Source organism: Prionailurus bengalensis, chromosome E1 (genome assembly GCF_016509475.1).
Source record: "Prionailurus bengalensis isolate Pbe53 chromosome E1, Fcat_Pben_1.1_paternal_pri, whole genome shotgun sequence".
NCBI classification, from domain to species: Eukaryota; Metazoa; Chordata; class Mammalia; order Carnivora; family Felidae; genus Prionailurus; species Prionailurus bengalensis.
In genome coordinates this window covers 45,908,607-45,929,560 of record NC_057347.1, presented here as the reverse complement: position 1 = coordinate 45,929,560, position 20,954 = coordinate 45,908,607, and the positions used below count along the sequence as shown (strand labels likewise).

At 50.5% G+C, this 20,954-nt stretch overlaps 1 protein-coding gene across 3 annotated transcripts; it reads left to right on the top strand.

Moving 5' to 3' along the window:
* The first annotated feature begins 135 nt into the window (after positions 1 to 135).
* Positions 136 to 20,918, top strand: SMARCD2 (SWI/SNF related, matrix associated, actin dependent regulator of chromatin, subfamily d, member 2). 3 transcript variants are annotated; one of them, XM_043584974.1, is made up of 14 exons: positions 136 to 335; positions 9,557 to 9,685; positions 15,675 to 15,859; positions 16,056 to 16,098; positions 16,245 to 16,367; positions 17,381 to 17,536; positions 17,936 to 18,031; positions 18,175 to 18,276; positions 18,420 to 18,581; positions 18,747 to 18,844; positions 19,245 to 19,380; positions 19,567 to 19,689; positions 19,819 to 19,920; positions 19,997 to 20,918. In XM_043584974.1, the coding sequence occupies exons 3-14, from the start codon at positions 15,684 to 15,686 to the stop codon at positions 20,048 to 20,050; spliced, it is 1,371 nt and encodes a 456-aa protein (XP_043440909.1). In that variant the 5' UTR covers positions 136 to 335; positions 9,557 to 9,685; positions 15,675 to 15,683; the 3' UTR covers positions 20,051 to 20,918. The 3 variants fall into 3 exon arrangements, with proteins under 3 accessions (XP_043440909.1, XP_043440906.1, XP_043440907.1); XM_043584971.1 differs by lacking the exons at positions 136 to 335; positions 9,557 to 9,685 and adding an exon at positions 10,764 to 11,287; XM_043584972.1 differs by lacking the exons at positions 136 to 335; positions 9,557 to 9,685 and adding an exon at positions 14,907 to 14,931.
* Positions 20,919 to 20,954: the final 36 nt, after the last annotated feature.

The window sequence follows — 20,954 nt, the reverse complement described above, 5'->3', positions numbered from 1 at the left end:
TGACGCGGCCTGAGCATGTGCGAAGTCGCGCGCGGAAGCTGGCTGCGCGCGCAGCTGCGTTCCCGTGTTGGGCCGCGCAGGTTGGCGTTGGGTGTCGGTTTCTCAGTTGCTCAAAAATCTAGCTGGCGTCGGTCTCGTCTCTTCCTGGGTGGCCTGGCAAATTGGTTCCACGGGACTTTTTGCCAGTATCAAAAAGACTTTTTTCGTACACCCCCGTTTCTCCACATACAAGTAACACGCTTGAGTAAACGAGCATTCCCTTCCTCACTTCCTACCAAAGGTGCCTGCGCTCTTGCTCCCCCGCCCGGCAGCTATCAATAGCCATAAAAATGGGGGTGAGTAAATCCTCCGTTGTGTCTCTCCACCCCGGACCCCTTTCCACCGCTTTCGTGGCAAACGTCTTCGGAGAGTTGTTTCTCAGAACGCTTTTCCGGCGCCCAGGTCGGGCCATTCTCATGGGCATCCTGTTGTGTCCTTGTCTCCCACAGTCCTTGGCTGACCGTGAGCCATGGGCTGAGCTCCTTGGTGCAGTGAAATTTGAGGATTTGGGAGTTTTCAGGGGACCAATTACGTGCATTCCCTATCTCATTTACTGTAACTCCTTTGAGGAGGCGCTACTATTACCTCTTTTGTGGAAGAGGGTTTATTTCTTTTAGATTATGAGTGAGTGACTTCTTGTCCAAGAAGGGCAGCTGCCTTTCTTGTACCCTAGTTGTACCAATGCTTTGTCGTCTTCCATACTGACATTTTGGTGGAGAATGTCACCTGGAATAGAAGCTTTGGGGCCAGACAAACCCCAAAGAGGAATCTAGGAAATTCCAAAGAGGAATCTATGAATTCCTCTACGATGTCTTAACTAACTTTGACACTGTGGGAAAGTTACATAACTTCTAGTTCTTCTGTTAAAAGGAATGACATTTAGTTTATGTATTTGAAAGTGCCTGCCATTGTTTTTGACACTACATTGGTGTTTGATAAATGATAGTCTGTCTTCCTTTTGTGATCACAGGAAAGGCCTTTCCTGACGACTCCCCACTAAAACTGCCAGGCTTTATTTGAGGCTAGTTTATAAGACCTATCAGAGTAACCCCTTTAGGCTACCCGCATTTCTCTTTTATGGCTTCGAATGGTTTTGCTCACTTATGTTAAATATTTCTACATAGTGATACCAAATCAACATCATAATCACCGCTTGCTAGAAACCAAAATCTCTGTGCTTATGCTTAGTGGGATTTTTTTCAGCTCCTTGTTTTTAGGAGGTGCCTTTGAACGTCGTTTTCTATTTTGTCATATGCTAGTATTTTTAATGTCCTTTTCCCAATTCCTGAATGGTGTATCAACCTTAACTTTGATTTCTTCAGTGGAAATCTTAAATTTTAATATTTTAAAGGCTGCTAATATAATCCCATCTAATAAAAATAGCTGTATCATATAAAAATGGTTTTTAAAAATTTACGGTAATTTTATAAATTGGCCAGTGAATTGAATCTTGGCAAATGGGCTTGCTCCAGGTGACCCATTTCTTTATGTGGATGGTGCTTTCCTAGGGAAGTTGAGAAGTCGTTCCTTCAAATGGGTAATTGCTTTGGCCTGGGTCAAAGTTATGACTGTGGGAGTGGGTTATAGTAGTAGTGAGTTTGAACCTGACAAAAGCAAGAGAAACTGCAGCTAGAGGGACGTCGTCTTCTGAAGTGGCACCTCCCTTTTAACTGCTTTACTTGGTTTCTGGGCTCCCCAGATCTGCTACTTCCCTGATCCCTCAAGACTCTTTTTCTCCCTTACCTGTTTTTTACTCCTGGAGCTGTCAATGCCCAAATCAGAGGCACCTTGTTTATAGAAGCTAAATGGTTAGGTGGGATCAGTACAGTCTTTTTTTTTTTTTTTTAATGTTTATTTATTTTTGAGACAGAGACAGAGCATGAGCGGGGGAGGGGCAGAGAGAGAGGGAGACACAGAATTCGAAGCAGGCTCCAGGCTCTGAGCCGTCAGCACGGAGCCCAACACGGGGGCTCAAACTCGTCAACTGCGAGATGGTGACCTGAACCGAAGTCGGATGCTCAACCGACTGAGCCACCCAGGCGCCCTAGGATCAGTACAGTCTTTTTTTTTTTAATTTTTTTTTTCAACGTTTATTTATTTTTGGGACAGAGAGAGACAGAGCATGAACGGGGGAGGGGCAGAGAGAGAGGGAGACACAGAATCGGAAACAGGCTCCAGGCTCTGAGCCATCAGCCCAGAGCCTGACGCGGGGCTCGAACTCACGGACCGTGAGATCGTGACCTGGCTGAAGTCGGACGCTTAACCGACTGCGCCACCCAGGCGCCCCTAGGATCAGTACAGTCTTAACCAGAATTAGAAGAGCAGATAAATTAAGGGTTAAAATCAGTAGTTAGTACTAAGTGAATCAACCTTGACCAGCCCATCAGAGTCAAGGTGAGGATAAGATCTGAGCTAAGAGTAAACAAAGAAAAATCCAAGAATCCAGGTGGAAGGTCACTAATCAGTAAAGTCTAAGAAAGCAAGAGCATAAAGCTTGAGAAAGATTTGGGAACCAAAGTTAACTGTTAAGATCTAAGCTGGTTTTAACCTTCTGCCCTGATGGGGTAACTCCTGATCAGGACTGACTTGGAACAGAGTTCTGGGGTGGGGAAGCGGAGGTAACTTTTATCAGAGCTATTTCCTGAGCAGGCATTGTTTCTGCACTGTCCTTGTCCTCTTAGAGTTCACACTGGAGGGGTGTGTGGTGGAGGCAGAACCCTAAACAAAAGCCACAGCACAATACGATGAGTACTCTTACAGAAATTTTGGCTGAGTGTTAAGGAAAACAGAAAACAACAAATTGATGATAGCAGTTAGAAGGTGGGGATAGAAAGTCATGGAAATTCCAGAGGCGGTGACATTTGAGTTGGCTTTGAAGAATAGACACTTGAATAGCAGAGAACTGGGGAGGAACACTTATTCATTTAATCAATGTGAATTGAGTACTTAACTTTGTTCCAGGTATTGTTCTAGGTAGTGGGGACACAGCAGGAAACAAAGCCCCAGCCTTGGAGGAGCTTACATTCTAGTGACGTCATAGGCACAAGAATCAGCGTGAAAGAGCTTGGTGTATTCAGGGAAGGTTAAGTTCAGTTGGGATGTTGGTGGAAAATAAAGCTATAGAGGTAAGAGGAGGACAGAGTAAGAGCCAATTATCCCATGCTGAAAAGTTTAGATACAGACTCTTCTGCAAGCCCTTGCCTTTAAAAAAATTTTTTTTTAATATTTACTTATTTTTGAGACAGAGAGAGACAGAGCATGAACAGGGGAGGGTCAGAGAGAGAGGGAGACACAGAATCCGAAGCAGGCTCCAGGCTCTGAGCACAGGCTCTGAGCCTCAGCACAAAGCCCAACACGGGGCTCAAACCCACAGACCGTGAGATCATGACCTGAGCCGAAGTCGGATGCTCAACCAACTGAGCCACCCAGGCGCCCCAAACCCTTGCCTTTTAAATATTTTAGAGCTGTGGAAACCTTTCTGCCAAAGAATCTTGCAAGGTCACTCAATATATAAAACAGTAAAAGCTGAACTCCTTGTTGAAGCAGGGAGGAGAGGTGGGGGTGACACAAGAGAGGATCTCCCAGTGCTGCCCTCCCTCTCACTCTCAGGTTGCCACAACAGCTCTAAGAAACCCGAAGGACCCCAGTGGGTTTAAAGCCTACTGCTAAATGTAATGGAGGGCACACAAATATGGGAAAATGGAGAGATGTGATATTTGCTGCCTTGGGATAAAATTGCCAGGAGGGATAGGGTAGGATGGCCTTTTAGCAGAGAAACTAGTTAGGTGGGTTATGGAAGAGATGCTGAGGACCTGACCTAGGTGGGTAGGATAGATCCAAAAAAGATTTAGGAGGGAAAATCAACAGAACTTGATGACTGAAGGGGAGCAAGAAAGGGAGAAGTGAAAGATGACTTCAAGAGAGCACAGTGAAGGTCCTTAAGACTTTCTTTATTCACCTCTTTGCTTTTTTATTTTATTTTATTTTTTTAAAATTTTTAATGTTTTTTATTTTATTTTTTGAGACAGAGAGAGTGTAAGTGGGGGAAGGGTAGAGAGAGAGAGAGACACACACAGAATCCAAAGCAGGCTCCAGGCTCTGAGCTGTCAGCACAGAGCCCGACATGGGGGTCGAACCTACAAGCTGTGAGATCATGACCTGAGCTGAAGTCAAACGCTTAACGGACTGAGCCACCCAGGCACCCCTCACCTCTTTGCTTTTGATTACAGGTGTCCTGGGCATCTGGTTGGGTCACCCCGTCTTTGGCTTTCATCTGCCTACAAGACCAGTTTGAATGTCTCATCAAGGCCCTTTGCCATGTCCTCATGCTCTGTATCAGGATAGACACAGGAGAGGAGACTGGGAGGGAGGACAATGAGACCTTGATTTTGGACAGATGGGTTTACATGACCTATGGAGCGTCTAGCAGTGAATTGGAAATACGGATCTGAATCTCAGGAGAGGGGTGGTGATTGGAGTTAGATATTTAGGCTCATCAGAAAGTAGGCAGTAATTGAAGGGATGGGAATAGATGAGTATGTCTGGGTAAGTCATGTATAGAGAAAAGAGCTAAGGATCGAACTGCAGAGGACCAGAGGGGAGGGAGAAGTCAGAGATCCCAGGGGAGACCTTTGCCTTATCTTCCCTCTGTCTTACTGGTCTGTTTTTCAGTCATACCAGTAGTTCTGGGTCCAAACTCAAGAGCCAGGAGGTCGCCTCTGAGGGGGTCTGGGAAGTGACCAGGAAGAGGACTCAGACTACAGTGCCACCCAGGTCTCTCAATGCACCATAAACGTCTACCTTGAATGGGGAGAGAACAAATGGTAGAATCATGCCCCAGGCCTTAGCTCCAGAGATTTCCAGAGTGTCACCTGGGCTGTAGACCTGAAACTCACTTCTTGAATCCTGGTATATACTCCCACTATTGGAAGACACTATTCTTGAGTTTTACCTGCTAGACTGTGAACTATGAAAATATGTATCTGTGACTTCATTGTGTACATAGAGGAGGAACTTTTGTACACTTGATGATCCGGCAAAATCGGATTCTCTTCACCCTGGGCTGTTTCATGCCTTTTAGCCTTATTCCATTATCTTTGCCTAACTCATTCATAGCCTTTTTTACATAACATCCCCCAAGAAGTCTTCACTAATCTGTTTCCTTCATTAAAGATTTCCCCATGGTACCTTATGAATACCTTTATGTTCGCAATTGTCATGTGGAGAAATGATCTGTTTATGCATTTACCTTCTTTACTAGAAGATGTCAGTGACTGGCACATAGAAGCTGCTCACTGAGTGTTTCTTTGCCATCCAGCACTTCTGCTGCTCTGACTGTGCGGTGCCCCAGGCCTGCCTCACCACCACAAATGGAAAATGGATGTGTCAGCTGCTTGGGATGCCACCTCGGCCAGGCTCCTGGTACATCCCCAGTAGTGCTGCCATTGTGCTAAGTGTTTCCCACCATGACCTGTCTACCCATACTTCTTCTTCTGAAATTCTAACCTCCTGTGGGCCATCAAACCAAGGAGTGATCTTTGCTGGCCTGCTGTAGCACAAGTACTGGGCCATCTCGCTCCAAGGGCCTTTCTCCTATGAACTCTTTGGCAGCTATTTTGTCCACCAAACAGCTGGGTCAGGAAGCATAGACCCACTGGGAATTGTCCCTCTGGTTTGGGTTTATTAAATACTTTTAAAATACTTTAATAAATTAAATACTTTAGTTCCATTAAGTCTTTGAGTGCCTGTAGATGCAATAGGGTCAGAGGTTATAGGAAAGTACCTCTTCTGAAACCATAGAATGTTTCAGAATGAAATTCTGAAAAGTGGTCAGTGAGCAGAGTAAGTATCAAGGGAAGAAGAGAGGAAGAGAAAAAAGGCATTCCAAGTCAAGGGAATAAAGGCATGGGAATGCTGCCTCCAGGACTGCAAGTCCTGTAACTGGCTACAACATTAGGTCCTATGAGGGTGGTGTGGGAATCGTCTCCCCTCCCCCCATCTCTTTTGATTCTTCAGCATTAACTTAGTGCTTTCACAAGGTCTTGAATTGCCCCTAGTGATGCATCAAATCCCATTTGCCTATTGGGTGACCATCAGTAGTATCTCCTTCAAATCAAAATGCTTCTAATTAATCAGGTCCTACCAATTAGCCTCTTTTCTTTGAGTCCCCATAGCACTGGCTTTTCAGTTTGAAAACTTTCTTTGCATGTGATAACAGACCAGAGGTAATAACAGAGAAATAACAGCTACGAACAAGAAGTCATACATAGCGTTAAGTGCCTGGATTTTGGATTCCAGAGCCAGCTCAGAACCAGGTTTGAATCCTAAAACCATCACAGTGAGAGCAGGGGAAGTAACTGAATCTCTCTGCCTTGATTTCTAAAATAGAGGTAAAATGAGTATTTACCTCATATGCATAGTGAAGGTTAAAAGAAGTAATACGGGGGCGCCTGGGTGGCTCGGTCGGTTAAGCGTCCGACTTCGGCTCAGGTCATGATCTCACGGGCCGGGCCGTGAGTTCAAGCCCCGCGTTGGGCTCTGTGCTGACAGCTCAGAGCCTGGAGCCTGCTTCAGATTCTGTGTCTCCTCTCTCTCTGCCCCTCCCCTGTTCATGCTCTGTCTCTCTCTGTCTCAAAAATAAATAAACGTTAAAAAAAAATTTTTTTTAAATAAAAGAAGTAATACGTGTGGTACTTAATAAGTGTCAGCTATTCTCTGCTTAATGAATAGGAAATCTTCTTTATCCTTACCATAACTTAGATATCCTATTTTCCCCCTAACACCTTGAGGATGTTTTATCATAGCAATTAACTCATTGTTGGTATTGTTTATCATTCTCTCTCACTAAAAGATCATTCACTTGTTTAAACACATGTATTGATTAGGTTACGACAGTGGTTAAAAGTAACACAATATATACCCCAAATTATTGAAAACAGGTACTTAAATACGTGTACATGCACATTCACAGCGGCATTACTTACGATAACTGAGAGATGGAAACAACCCAAATGTCTATCAATAGATAAATGGGTAAGCAGATGATGGCATATACATACAACGGAATATTATTCAGCCATAAAAAGAAATGAAGTGCTGGCACATACTACAACATGCATGAACCTTGAAGACATTATACCAAATTTAAAAAGCCAGACACAAAAGTCACATGTTATATAATTCCATTTATATGAAATAATCAGAAAAGGTAAATCCATAGAGACAATGCAGATTGGTGTGTACCAGGGGATAGGAGAAGAGAATAAACAACTGCTTAATGGGTATGGAATTTTCTTTTGGATGAAAATGTTTAGAACTAGATAGAGGTGGTGGTTGTACAACACTGTGAATGTACTAAACGCCAATGAATCGTTTGCTTTCAAATGGTTAATTTTACATTATGTGAATCTCAATAACAAAGAAAAAAGAGAAAGAATTCCCACCTTCAAAGAATTTGTATTTTAGCGAAGGAGCCAGATCAGACAGTAAGCCAGTTCACACCTAGGCAAGCAATTACATATTGTGATAATTGCTTGGTGAGAAATAAAGTAAGGGGAGAGTATGGAAAAGATAACAAAGGGCTGGAAGTAGAGAGGCTCTGAGGTTGGAAGGGGCTTAGCAGTTTGAGAAATGGCCAGGAGAACCTCTGGACTCACTCTTAGAGAACCAAAGGCAATGGTTTAAAATGAGCCCAAGGAGGTAAGCAGGAGCCAGGCCTTGCAGAATCTTACATGTCATGAGGGGGGAGTATGATATTCAACCTAAGAGCAATGGGAAGCTGGGGAGGGTTTTAATCAAGGGGAAAACGAGGACCTGAATTACATTTAACTGTTTTATCTTTTTTAAATTAAAAAAATTTTTATTAAGATTTTATTTTTAGTTATTTTTATTTATTTGAGAGACAGAGAGACAGAGGGAGGGAGGGGCAGAGAGAGCGGGGGGGGGGGGGGGGGAAGAGAGAGAATCCCAAGCAGGCTCTGTGCTGTCAGTGCAGAGCCCAACACAGGGTTCCACCCCACAAACCATGAGATCATGACCTGCACCGAAATCAAGAGTTGGATGCTTAATCGCCTGAGCCACCCAGGTGCCCCAAGATTTTATTTTTTTCTTTCTAAAATTTTTAGGGAGAGAGGGATACCTGGGTGGCTCAGTCGGTTAAGTGTCTGACTTCAGCTCAGGTCATGATCTCACGGTTGGGGAGTTTGAGCCCTGCATTGGGGTCTCTGCTGTCAGCGCAGAGCCTGCTTCTGATCCTCTGACCTCCTGTCTCTCTGCCCCTGCCCCACTCATGCTCTCCTCTCTCTCAAAAATAAATAAAAACACTAAAAGATTTTTAAAAAATTTTAATGTTTATTTTTGAGAGAGAGAGGGAGGGAGGAAGAGAACGGGGGAGGGGCAGAGAGAGAGAGGGAGACACAGAATCCGAAGTAGGCTCTAGGCTCTGAGCTGTCAGCACAGAGCCTGACGTGGGGCTGGAACTCACAAACCATGGGATCATGACCTGAGCTGAAGTTGGATGCTTAACTGACTGAGCCACCCAGGTGCCCCCATTACAAGATTTTTTTTTTTTTTTTGAGAGAGAGAGAGAGAGAGAGAGAGAGAGACTATCCCAAGCAGGCTCCACGCTCAGTAAGGATCCCATGACCCTGGATCATGACCGAAGCCAAAATCAAGAGTTGGATGCTCAACCCACTGAGCCACCGATTGTGCTCTACTCTCCGATTTTATTTTTTAAGTTATCTTTACACCCAGTATAGGGCTCGAACTCATGACCCAAGATCGAGAGTCGTATGCTCTACTGACTAAGCCAGGCAGCTGCCCCTTATCTCTTTTTTAAATGCACTTATTAGCTTGTCTGTTTTCTAGTGTAAAGGTTCTCTACAAGGCAGGTTGTATCAGAATTACTTGGCAGGCTTATTCTATTATTTTTCTGTAAATTTAAATTCCAGTATAATTAACATACAGTGTTCTATTAGTTTCAGGTGTATAATACTGGGAGGCTTATTTTTTTAAGTTTATTTTGAGAGAGAGAGCATGCAAGTGTGCATGGGAAAGGGGCAGAGAGAGGGCGGGGGGGAGGGGGGGAGAGAGAGAGCGAGAGCGAGAGAGAGAGAGAGAGAGAGAGAGAGAGGGAGGGAGGGAGGGAGGGAGAATTCTAAGCAGGCTCCACACCCTTAATGCAGAGCCTGATGCAGGGCTCGAACTCTTGAGCCAAGAGATAATGCCTAAGCTGAAGTCTGTTGCTTAACCAACTGAGCCACCCAGTCACCCCTGGGAACCTTATTCTTAAAATATAATACTGGAAGCCATTGGATTGTGTACGTGTGTTGTTTAGTGGGGGTGGCTAGAAGGGATAGTTTGGAATAGCTCCCCAGGGGATTTGCCCCTACTGCTCCCTCAAACTCCTTGGAACAAGCTTGAAAGTCTTGAAATGGGTACTAATTACATTATCGTGAATTCTTTACGCACTTTACAGGGGTGGAGAGGGGCCCTGATTCAATGACTGTAACAATTTCAGTGGCCTGTTCCGAGACTGGCAGTGAACCCAAAGGCGGAAGGAGGAGCATGATCTCTGAGAAGACCCAGAGGCAGGAAAGCAACAGCAAAGTAGGGTTCATCACTGGAGGAAAGATACCAGCAAGTACAGGTGAGCAGAACTGATTTCTAAAAAGGGTGGAGAACTGTACTATGAAGAGGATCTGGGTGCTATGATGCAAGACTTTGTTAGGGGTGAAAACAAAGCAGAGAATTTATATAGTGAAAATCTATCTTGGCTGCTCAAAACTGTTGTCTGAGTAGCAACAGCATTGCTTTTGGAGCTTGTTAGAAATGCTGAAGCTTAAGCCCTGTCTCAGACCCCAAACCTACTGAATCATAATCTGCATTTTGAACAAGAGCCCCAGATGTTTCTCTTGCTCATTGAAGTTTAAGCAGCACTGGTCTAGATCATGGGGAGAAAATCCCAGACGACCAGAAGGTAGGCTCTCTGACACAGCTGAAGCACTTTATTTGAATACTTTATGATACAGGACAGTGGCTTCTGAAAAGGTACTGCATTTTTTTCAATTAAGTACTATAAATCCTGGAGAAAAAAACCTTATTTAACTACAGGGAGGTTTCTCATAATGCAAATTTCCACCCACTAGAAACATTTCCTGTGGAGTAAAGTACTAGGCTTCCTTAAAGTGAGGCAGAGCACGTTAAAAATATGCAAAAAAACTCGGATCTTGGCCAAGTCAACCCTTCACACAGCTGGATCGGGTCTGGGGCAGCTGATATCCCTTGGCAGCTCTGAGCCACCAGGATGGGCTTTTAAACAAAGTCAAAAGTTGGAGGCTCTTCTGCCCCAGAGAACAGCTCTGTGTTGTCTTTAATGCTGAAAATGTAGGAAGGCGACTCGAGAAAACTATTTTCAGAGAGAGTAGGTATCTCGGGGAGTCGGCTACACCTGGGAGCTCTCAGCAACTACCCATTCTCTGTTGAAGCCCTAAGTGACCTTCGACCTCTGACCCCGCGCCTTGCACAGCGCTTCCTGCGCAGCTTTTCGCCCCCGCCTCTCCGGCCAAGGGCTGGTCCAAGGGGTGTGGGCGTGGCTCTGGGGCTGACGGTTAGGGGCGGTGCCCGTCAGGGGCGGGTCTCGCGATGGGCGGGATTTGAGGAGGCATCCTGGCATTGGGCCGCTGGGTATAGGTGGGGCCTAGCGCTGGGCTTGTTTGGGCGGGGCAGGGAGTTAGTTGCCGCCTCTGGGTAACTGGACTCTGTCGGCCAAACCTCCGGAGGCCGCGGGCGGCAGGCGGGCCTGCAGCAGATCCCGGATCCGGAATTCCCCGGGCAGGACCGGAATCAGGATCGGCCCTGCCCCAAACCGGGTCTGTGGGGAACTCGAGGTCTTGGACTAGGAAATCCCGGAACCCGGATCAACAAACCCCAGAACCCGGAATTTAGATCGGAAAGTCCCGGATCACGGATCGCGGAGCGGACTCGACACGGAGCCCGGAGCCCGGATCGCGACACCGCCGGACGGGACGGAGCGATGTCGGGCCGTGTCGCGGGCGGGTTCCCGCTGCCTCCGCTGAGTCCTGGCGGCGGCGCAGTTGCCGCGGCTCTGGGGGCGCCGCCTCCGCCAGCGGGACCCGGCATGCTGCCCGGACCGGCGCTCAGGGGGCCAGGACCGGCTGGAGGTGTGGGGGGTCCCGGGGCCGCCGCCTTCCGCCCCATGGGCCCCGCGGGCCCCGCGGCTCAGTACCAGGTGAGGAGCGCGGATGGGCAGGCGGCGCCGCGAGCACGCCCGGGGCATGGAGCTACTGGGGCCTCGAGTGAGGGCCCCGGGGCAGCCGACGGACAGAGGGCACAGGGGCCCAGCGTGCGGAGTGCACGGGACAGGGAGGAGGGCAAGGCCGGGTGGTGGGGCAGTTGGGGGAGAGGGTAAGAACGATTCTGGGGTGGAGGGTTTGAAGCGGTTGGAAGGGCCTGGAGGCTTTCTTGGAACCGGGATTCTGAGTAACTGAGAGATGGAGGAGTTGGAGCTAGTGAGTTGTAGGCGACTGGGTTGAGAATGCTGGTGTAGATCCTAGGGTAGGGGGTTCTGGGAAGTGCTGAGAAAGTTTTGCAAAAGGGCCCTCACTGAGAAACCAGGGTTACCCTGCATTGGCCTTGGTCCCACTCCAAGTCTGCGCTGTTTTGTTTTTTTTTTTCTAGTTGGGAACTGGCAGAGTTCTAGCGAGTCTGAGATGGTTCCCAGCTGCTGATGAGGAGGAAGAAGGGCCTGGCTTCCCAGGCATGGGAGGTAGAAGATAGAGGAAGAGGATTCCAATCTATGCCAGGCAGGGTCTACTCCTGGTCAGGCCCAGGAGCCCTTGCATGGGATGGTTCTGGGTTCGACCACAGATGGTGGTGGCGGGGCCCGAGGAAGGCGGAAAACCCAGCCCATTCTGGGCAGACTCTCTTTTTGGCTTCCTGCCTGGTGTCATAGTGTCCAGGAGTTGATTAGTCTGCAGGAGCAGAGAGGCTCCACTGAGCCCTGATGGTCTGGGGCTGGAGGAGCCTGTGAGAGTTGTTCAAAGAGTTCTGTCCTGACTCCTTTGGAGTTTGGCTTCAAAGAGAGAGCTTCTCAGGTTGCAGCTTCAAAGGCCATTGAGAAGCAGAGACTTCATCCTTAGGGTCAGTGTATGAGGAACTCATACAGTATGAGGATCCTGCTCATCAGTCCCCGCCAAGTGCATTGTTTCTGGTTACCCCAGAATGCTTAGGAATTGTGCCTGTCCTTTTCCCCACTCCCTCTCCACTTTTATTTAGACTTTAAGTTCTAACATGGCCATATTCCACCCAACCTGTGTGCCCCAGCATTTGGCACTGGCTTCTTTGCTAATCTCCCAAGGAAGCTGGGGCTTACTCTGTTATCTCCAGGTAGAGCCTCCAAAAATGGATCCTCATGGAGTAGGATATGCATTCCTCCCCTACCCATGAGCCTTGGGCCCTCGCTTTCGAAAGAGATTCTTAACTGAGGAGTGATTTTTCCCTCTAACTCCTCATTCTCACTCCTCCCTGTAAAGAAAAAGGGTCTGGGTATTGACAGAGATAGACCTGGTCCCAACCACTCCCATCTTGCTTTCCCACTTGGGGATTCGTGGCTCCAAGGTGTTGCTGAGGGGTCCCTGCATCAGTCATTCCATTCCAGCCCCTGGGCTACCTAGCTGAGGGCTGGCCTTGGAGCCTCCTTGTGGGCCTTTGGCCTGAGAAGGATCTAAGGAACAGATAGGAGCCTCTCCAGTTCCTTTGCTGGAAACCCATGGGCACTGTGGCCTGGGGAATGCCCCTGAGAAAATGAATTCCACAACCATACGTAGGGAGTGGACTAGGGCCAGTGGCAAGGTTTGGCTGGCTGGCTGGCTGGGTAGTCCCAGGCTGCTAGGGTTGGGAACCAAGGGGAAGGCACTGAGCCTCTGCTTCCCCAGGCTTTCTAGCCCACCAGCTTTTCATCACCTCCTCTTCTTCTGGGGAGGGGCATTAGAGGTAGAAAGGGAGAGGGCGGACCCAGTTCACTCTGGCTAAGTTTGAGGAAGATCTTGCTTGGCCTCTTTCCAAGTCCAGTTGTGTGACTTCAGGAGATGGGACTTGAGATCTCAGGAGCAAAGGGGTTCCTGTCAGAGCACGTGGGGTGAGCTAGAAGAGCAAGGGTTTCAGGGCCCAAGTTGGGCAAGTAGGGGAGCCAATGAAAGAAGGGAAGTGACGACCCATCTCCCTCCACACAGTGGAAGGAGTTCTAGCTGTGGATCATACTCAACGGAGGAGCTTAAGGAAAAACAAAACCCAAAGAAACACAGATTGTTGGGTTCACTCCAGAGTTCAAAATATTTTCTAGTTAGGGAGGGGTATGTTCTCTTCTCCTAGGCCCGGCCACCAGGAGCGCCAGGGCCACAGGCTTTGAGGCAGGGCTGTGTGTGTGCTCTCTGGAGACAGCAGCATCAGGCCCGGCCACGCGCCGCTGCTGTCCTGGGTGGTGGAGGTAGAATCACACTTAGGTCGTGGGCTGCTGCTGGGCTAGGGAGAGGACGTTGTTGCACACTTCCGAGGTTCAGGGCACTGAGCCAGGCCTACCTCGCTCAACTGCAGGCGAGGGACTTATAGAGCCTGAGAGGCCTGACCTGGGCTTTGTATTTTTTTTTTTTAAACTCTTGGGGTTTTTATTTTGAAGAGGAGTTACTGGTGCTTCAAAGAGCAGGTGTGGAGCTTGGCAAGACTAAGCTGGGACTAAGCAACCTTCCCCTGGGCCTCTTCTCCCTCTTGGGAGAAGCCTGGGGCCTGGGGTGAGCTGGGGGCCCTGCGCCTGGGAAGTTTGGAGCAGATGTCTGGGAGGGGCCTATTCCAGGCCCTGCCCCTGCAGCCTTGACTGGGGACTTCCTGCTACAAGAGCACCTGCCTAGGAGGGGTGGGTGGTGCCGAGGAGGTTTTGTGAAAGTCCTAGTGAGTGGCTTCTTGGGGACCTCAGGGCCCTGTCTCACTCTGTGCAGGTCCCACTGCTCCAGCTGTTCTTGCCCTCTGGCTCATGTTCAGGGTGGGGAAAATATGTCTAGCGTGTCTGGAGCCTGGGTTTACAGCTGTGGCCACACTGAGTTTGTTTCCTGTAATCTCTGGCCATGGCTCATTAAGGCCGAGAAACAGGCTTTCCTTTGCCTTTCAGCAGCTTGGACAAATCTCTTCGCGGCAGGCCTCCTGAAGCCCCAGAGTCCCCCACGTTCAACTCCATTCCCCCAGATGGCTTTTCCCACCCTACTCCCCCTTTGCCCTTCCCTACATCTCTGGGTCACTTTTCTTCATCTCTCCCTCTGGTCAGGAGTCTGACCCTCTGTGCTGAGAACATGAGTTTGGCGCTAGATGAAAAAGTGGGGGGAAAATTCTCATCTCCATGATACCGGGCTGGGGGTAGGAGGTTCTCTGATTTGGTGCAAGTCCCCACCTAGCCTGGCTTGGTGGGGTAGTTGTGCTGGTTGCATAATCTAGGCCCTGGGGCCAGCCCTGCGAAGCTGCCAGGGACAGTGTGTGCAAAGCAGAGCTGCCAAACAGGCCTTGCAGGCAGCAGCTATAGAGGGGGAGGCGGGGGGGGGGGGGCAGGGTTACTCCCAGAAATGTTGGGGAGCTGGACCTCAGTGGGAAATCCTTCTGCAGACTTCTACAGAAGTCGTTTCTGTAACCCGGGCTCCTGGTGACCCTATGACTGATCTTGCATAATCTTCCCTCCGTTCTCCAGTTTGGGATCGTGAGGGCTGAGTTAAGCACCCAACAGCCCCAGCCGCCAGGTGGTGCACGGACCGCGGACAGAGCCCGGGTGCCAGCCGCTCTCTGATAGGCCACACAGGAGCCACAGCTTTCCTCTTGGGGTCTCTCGGCATAGGGGTAGGGAACAGGGCAGTAGGGAGGTGGAGAGAAGGGTCCAGTTCTGGGTTGTGAATAGGGGCCATATGGTGACCAGATGGTCTCTGTACTGTACCCGAGGCCACCCGTACCGGTTGGGACATGCTCCGGCCCATCCTGTTGTGGCTTGCTCACCTAGGGTGCCCCTGCCTGACAGGCTTGCCAGCCCATTGGACTGTCTTCCTCCCTTTAGTCACACCACTAGGCTGGTGCCAGGAGATGGATGTTGGGGCCTTGCCTGCTCATATCACAGTGCACCCTTCCATCTGGCTGTCACACTGCCCCCAGGCCATGCTTCTGTCTCCAGCTGGGGAAGGAAGTAGATAGGAGTGCTTGGTGGGATCACGCGATGGTGTTGGGAGTGTCTTAGAGCCGGCTGGTTCCAGGGAGCAGGGCGTCGTGCGCTCGGGTTGGAAGGTGGCAGTGGGCCCCAAAACACTCCTGCGGGCCCTTCCCTCGCAGGCAGGACTCTCCTTCCCACCCCAGACTCTGGCAGGCCTCATTTGCTGGCACTGACGCCAGGGTGGTTGAAGGGGGCGGGGCAGGTGTGGTTTACATTTCTGCTCTTGGGCACCTGCTCCCCTTTGTTCCTGTCCTCCAAGAGGGGCTCTGCGGTGTGCTGCTCAGGGCCAGACCCAGCCCAGAGAGGGATGGAGGGAATGGGCTATGGGCCCCGTGGGGCTCTGCCGCTGACCTATGCACCCCCATTGGCTTGCTTCTTCCAGCGGCCCGGTATGTCACCAGGGAGCCGGATGCCCATGGCTGGCTTGCAGGTGGGGCCCCCTGCCGGCTCCCCATTTGGCACAGCTGCTCCACTTCGACCTGGCATGCCACCCACCATGATGGACCCGTTCCGAAAACGCCTGCTGGTGCCCCAGGCCCAGCATCCAATGCCGGCCCAGCGCCGGGGGTAAGACCATCTTGTTTCTCCTGCTCTGCCCGGCACAGCTCTGGTGGTAACAGAGCAGTTCCTTCTGTCCTAAGCGCTCTAATGACTGAGGGAGACTCCTGGTTCTTCTGGGGGAGGGTCCTAGGGACTGGAGGGGGAAGGGAGGGGGAGGTGTTTTGGACCATTGACCCCTTAAATGGGTTTCTGTCCTCCCCAGGTTAAAGAGGAGGAAGATGGCAGATAAGGTTCTACCTCAGCGAGTGAGTATGTTGGGTGGGGGCCTAGGAGGCCTTACCCAGTGGCTGGCAGGCTGCGGGTACAGTCAGGTTCCCCCAACTCTGGGATAGCGGAGCAAGGAGCCAGAGCTGCAGCTGAAACAAACTAATGAATTCCTCTCTTCTTCTAGATTCGGGAACTTGTCCCAGAGTCTCAGGCGTATATGGATCTTTTGGCTTTTGAGCGGAAGCTGGACCAGACCATTGCCCGAAAGCGGATGGAGATCCAAGAGGCCATCAAAAAGCCTCTGACGGTGTGTGCAGCCCCGGCCAGTCCTGGGCCTTCCCAGACTTCTCTGCCTCCCCCTGATGTTGTGTTCCGGCCTGGGTCTGCCAAGCATGGGTCTGTGATTTCTCACGCTGCAGGATGCAGCCCATTAGTGGAACATGAACTCAATTTAATGTGGTGGGGCCAGCATTTTTTTTTTTTTCAATGTTTTAATGTTTTTATTCGTTTTTGAGAGAAATGAGGGACAGAGTGTGAGTGGGGGAGGGGCAGAGAGAGACGGAGACACAGAATCCGAAGCAGGCTGCGGGCCCTGAGGTATGAGCACACAGCCTGATCCAGGGCTTGAACTTGTCAACTGTGGGACCATGACCTGAGCCGAAGTCAGAAACTTTAACCAACTGAGCCACCCAGGTGCCCCAGGCCCAGCCTGTTTTTAACAAAACATAAAATAGTAGAAATTATAATACTTCACAGTAGTATAATACTTACCATAGTAGTAAAAGTATTGTTTAATGATGTTTTGTTTCAGATATTTATATATGTATGTGCCTCCTGAGTCATTTAAGATGTAAACCTTACGGATCACAGTCAGAAGTTTGCAGGGCAAGACTAGAGATGGATAAGCATAGTTCCTACCTCCATGCACACACTCCCCTGGTTTAAAGATAATAATCTAGAATAATCCCCTGAGTGGTAAAAGCTTTCCAGAGGCCAGAATACTTTGGGGCCAGTGTTTGAGTTTCGTGTAAAATGTGTGCTGGAAGCTTCCAACTTGCCCGATGGCACCCTGTGCGCACCTGTCAACACCACCAATTGCACTGTGTTGGAGTTGTCAGTAGTGCCTTTCTCTCCTCCGTAGTTGTGAGTTCTCTGAAGTCTGGGACTGGGATTTCCTACTCCCGATTTCCGGTACCTAACAAGGTACCTGGCCCCTAGACAGCATTCAGTATTGATGTCGAGTGGGTTCAGACAAAGATTGGGTAGCATTGTTTTCCAACGTGTTGGCCCACCTCTAGCTGGTTGTCTTTCTCTCTTTAGCAAAAACGAAAGCTGCGGATCTATATTTCTAATACATTCAGTCCCAGCAAAGCAGAAGGTGATAATGCAGGAAACGCAGGGACCCCCGGGGGAACCCCAGCAGGGGACAAGGTGGCTTCCTGGGAACTCCGAGTGGAGGGAAAACTGCTGGATGATGTGAGTTGGGAGAGGTGGTGTCTGGAGGGGAGGTGGCCTGTGTGGGCTTAAGAGTGAAGTCCTGCCTGAGGGAGAGGGCACTGCTGGGTCACAGCTCCAAGCCAGAGCTTGAAGATTTGTATGGTGGTTACAAGAGCTATCCTGCGGGTGGCAGTGAAGTGTCTTGAAGAAGGGGTACCCCTTTCTAATTCAGTCCTCGTTGGCTGCCAGCGGGGTGCACCCAGAGTCCTTTCCCTGCATCCGGCGCCTCATTTTGCCCTGTCTCCTTGCTTCCTTCGGGGCCCAAGAGTCTCACTACCCTGAGATGCAGGATGGAAATAGTACTTTTTTGGGGGCTTAGCCTAGGTTAGGTTGAGAGGTCAGCAGCACCCCCAACTCACACCCATTACTGTTCCCCAGCCTAGCAAACAGAAGAGGAAGTTTTCTTCATTCTTTAAGAGCCTCGTCATTGAGCTGGACAAGGAACTGTACGGGCCTGACAACCACCTGGTGGAGGTAAGAGTGGCCCTGGGGTGTGGGGAGCACAGGCTGACATGCTGGGTGGGCAGAGAAGTGGCGTCGGTCCTGTAGAGGGCGAGGTGTGTGTGCTCCGGCCCCACTCCCTTGGTGATGAGGTCTGCTCCCCTCCTCCCTGCCAGTGGCACCGGATGCCCACCACCCAGGAGACTGATGGCTTCCAGGTGAAACGGCCTGGAGACCTCAACGTCAAGTGCACCCTCCTGCTCATGCTGGATCATCAGGTGATGAATGTCTGGGGCCCCAGGGAGTCATCTGGGGGAGGAGAGCCGGGTACCTGTGGTAAACCCTTTCTGTCCTGCCCGATCCTTCCACTTTGGTTTCTCACAAGACCACACCCCCCTGACTCCCCTCTGTCTATCTCCAGCCTCCCCAGTACAAGTTGGACCCCCGACTGGCAAGGCTGCTAGGGGTGCACACACAGACCAGGGCCGCCATCATGCAGGCCCTGTGGCTTTATATCAAACACAACCAGCTGCAGGACGGGCATGAGCGGGAGTACATCAATTGCAACCGTTACTTCCGCCAGGTGAGCTGGCGGCCATCCCCCCCCCGTCTCGTGGCCCTTGCCCTGCCCACTGCTTCACCTCCCTGCGGGGCTTGTTCTTGGCCACATTCTCCACACTGACCCTGGGATGGCCCATTTCCCTCTGTGCCCTCCAAGGCATCACCAGGCCTTTGGTACTCTCCCTAGATCTTCAGTTGTGGCCGACTTCGTTTCTCGGAGATTCCCATGAAGCTGGCTGGATTGCTGCAGCATCCAGACCCCATTGTCATCAACCACGTCATTAGGTAAATGGAAGGGGGGGGAATGGGAAGGCTCTTTGAAGAGCCATTTACCTCGGGGCGCCTGGGTGGCTCAGTGGGTTAAGCGTCCGCCTTTGGCGTAGGTCATGGTTTCATGAATTCACGGACAGCGGTGCAGAGCCTGCTTTGGATCCTGTCTCCCTCTCTTTCTCTGCCCCTCCCCTGCTCACACGCTCTTTCTCACGCTCTCAAAAAGAAATAATACATTAAAAACAAAAAGCCTTATACCTTAAGAACAAAAACCGTTTACTTTCGGCTTGATGTAAAACCAAAGAAAAGCAGCAGGTTTGGTTTCTTGCTACCTGAGCACGTGCAGGTTTGGCCCTGGTGGGTGGGATGAACGTAGCTGTGTGCTGACCCCTCCCCTCCTGTGTCCTGCCTACAGCGTAGACCCTAATGACCAGAAGAAGACAGCGTGTTATGACATTGATGTGGAGGTAGACGACCCACTCAAGGCCCAGATGAGCAATTTTCTGGCCTCCACCACCAATCAACAGGAGATTGCCTCCCTTGATGTCAAGGTGGGCCCTCTGCCTTCCCAGCCTCCTCAGGGACCCAAGATGAGGGTGGGTAGGCTGTGTTGGGGGACATTTCTGTACATGTAGCACCTTGGGAAGGGATCTTGCTCTGAGTCCTTTGGGGTTAGGCCTGGAAACAGGACATGCTAAGAGTGGGGACCAGTCTGACACACGGACTCCTTTCTCCAGATCCATGAGACCATTGAGTCCATCAACCAGCTGAAGACCCAGAGGGATTTCATGCTCAGCTTTAGCACTGACCCTCAGGACTTCATCCAGGAGTGGCTCCGATCTCAGCGCCGAGATCTGAAGGTGTGGTCCTCCTCCTGAGCTTGATCCCATGCTAAGCCCTGGGGGGACTTTTACCCCCTCCCCGTCACTACTTCTGCTCGCAGGGGTGGGAATGGCACCGCATACAGCTCTCCTCCTGGCTCTCTGCAGATCATCACTGATGTGATTGGGAATCCTGAGGAAGAGAGACGAGCTGCTTTCTACCACCAGCCCTGGGCCCAGGAAGCAGTGGGGAGGCACATCTTTGCCAAGGTGAGGCTCTGCCCTGTGTGCCCTCTTGAGGCTGCAAGTGGCAGAGGCCTGAGCCGCCGGTCTCTCCTTTCTCCAGGTGCAGCAGCGGAGGCAAGAACTGGAACAGGTGCTGGGAATCCGCCTGACCTAACTGCTCAGGGACCCCCCCCCCCCCCACCTCCACCTGGAAGGGGACCACCCTCTGGGGCCACAGACCCATAGGCTAAGGATGGGGTGAAGGGTGTCTGCTGTCACCCTGTGTTCCCCGGCTGTAGTTTCGTAAATGTAGTGATAGGATTCCTTGTTGCTTGGTCCCCGAAGCCTTATATTTACTTTACACTTTGGCTTTAAATGGGTTCAGAACAGATGCCTCCTCTGCTCCCTGCGGGCAGGCAGGCCCAAGTAGGTCCGCTGGAGGCTGTAGTTTGACATTGCAATGGAGACTTCAGAACCAGGCCCGCCAGCTTTGCTTGTTTACAGACCCCCTCGGAGCTAGCATCAGTGCTGGCTCCGAGGAGCTGGGTGAGGAAGAGGGGCACAGCTCACACTCTTCCTGGCCTTTCTAAACCAAAGTTCTTTGCCATTCCTACCAGCGCAGTCTTGCTGCTGGTTTTTTCCTTTCCTTTGGGTATTTGCACTATTTGGGAAGCAGGTTTTTCTATGCGGGAGCCACTTTTTTTGTACAGGGGTAAGTTGGGGTTTTCAGGGAGCCCTGTTTGGTGCCTCCTTCCTTATTTTCTTTCCTCAATCTATGCAAGCGGCTCTGGCCGCCATCATCTCCTGGGATGCCAGAGGGCGGCCACCCCAGCTCTTGGGCCCAGGGTGGTAGGGCCTCCTTGGAGGGGACTCCAGTTCTCTGGCATGGCCTGAGGTACGGGTGTGCGTGAGCGGTGGAGGGGGAGGTGGGGAGAACCGTTGTTGCCCTTTGGAACTCGGTAGGGAGGGCGGACCCCAGGGCTTGGCAAGTGCCACTTCTGGCAGGTTTGGAAATTTCCAAATAAATCCTTGTTTATCGGTGATACCCAGACTTGGTCATTGAACGGTGTGGCCACGCA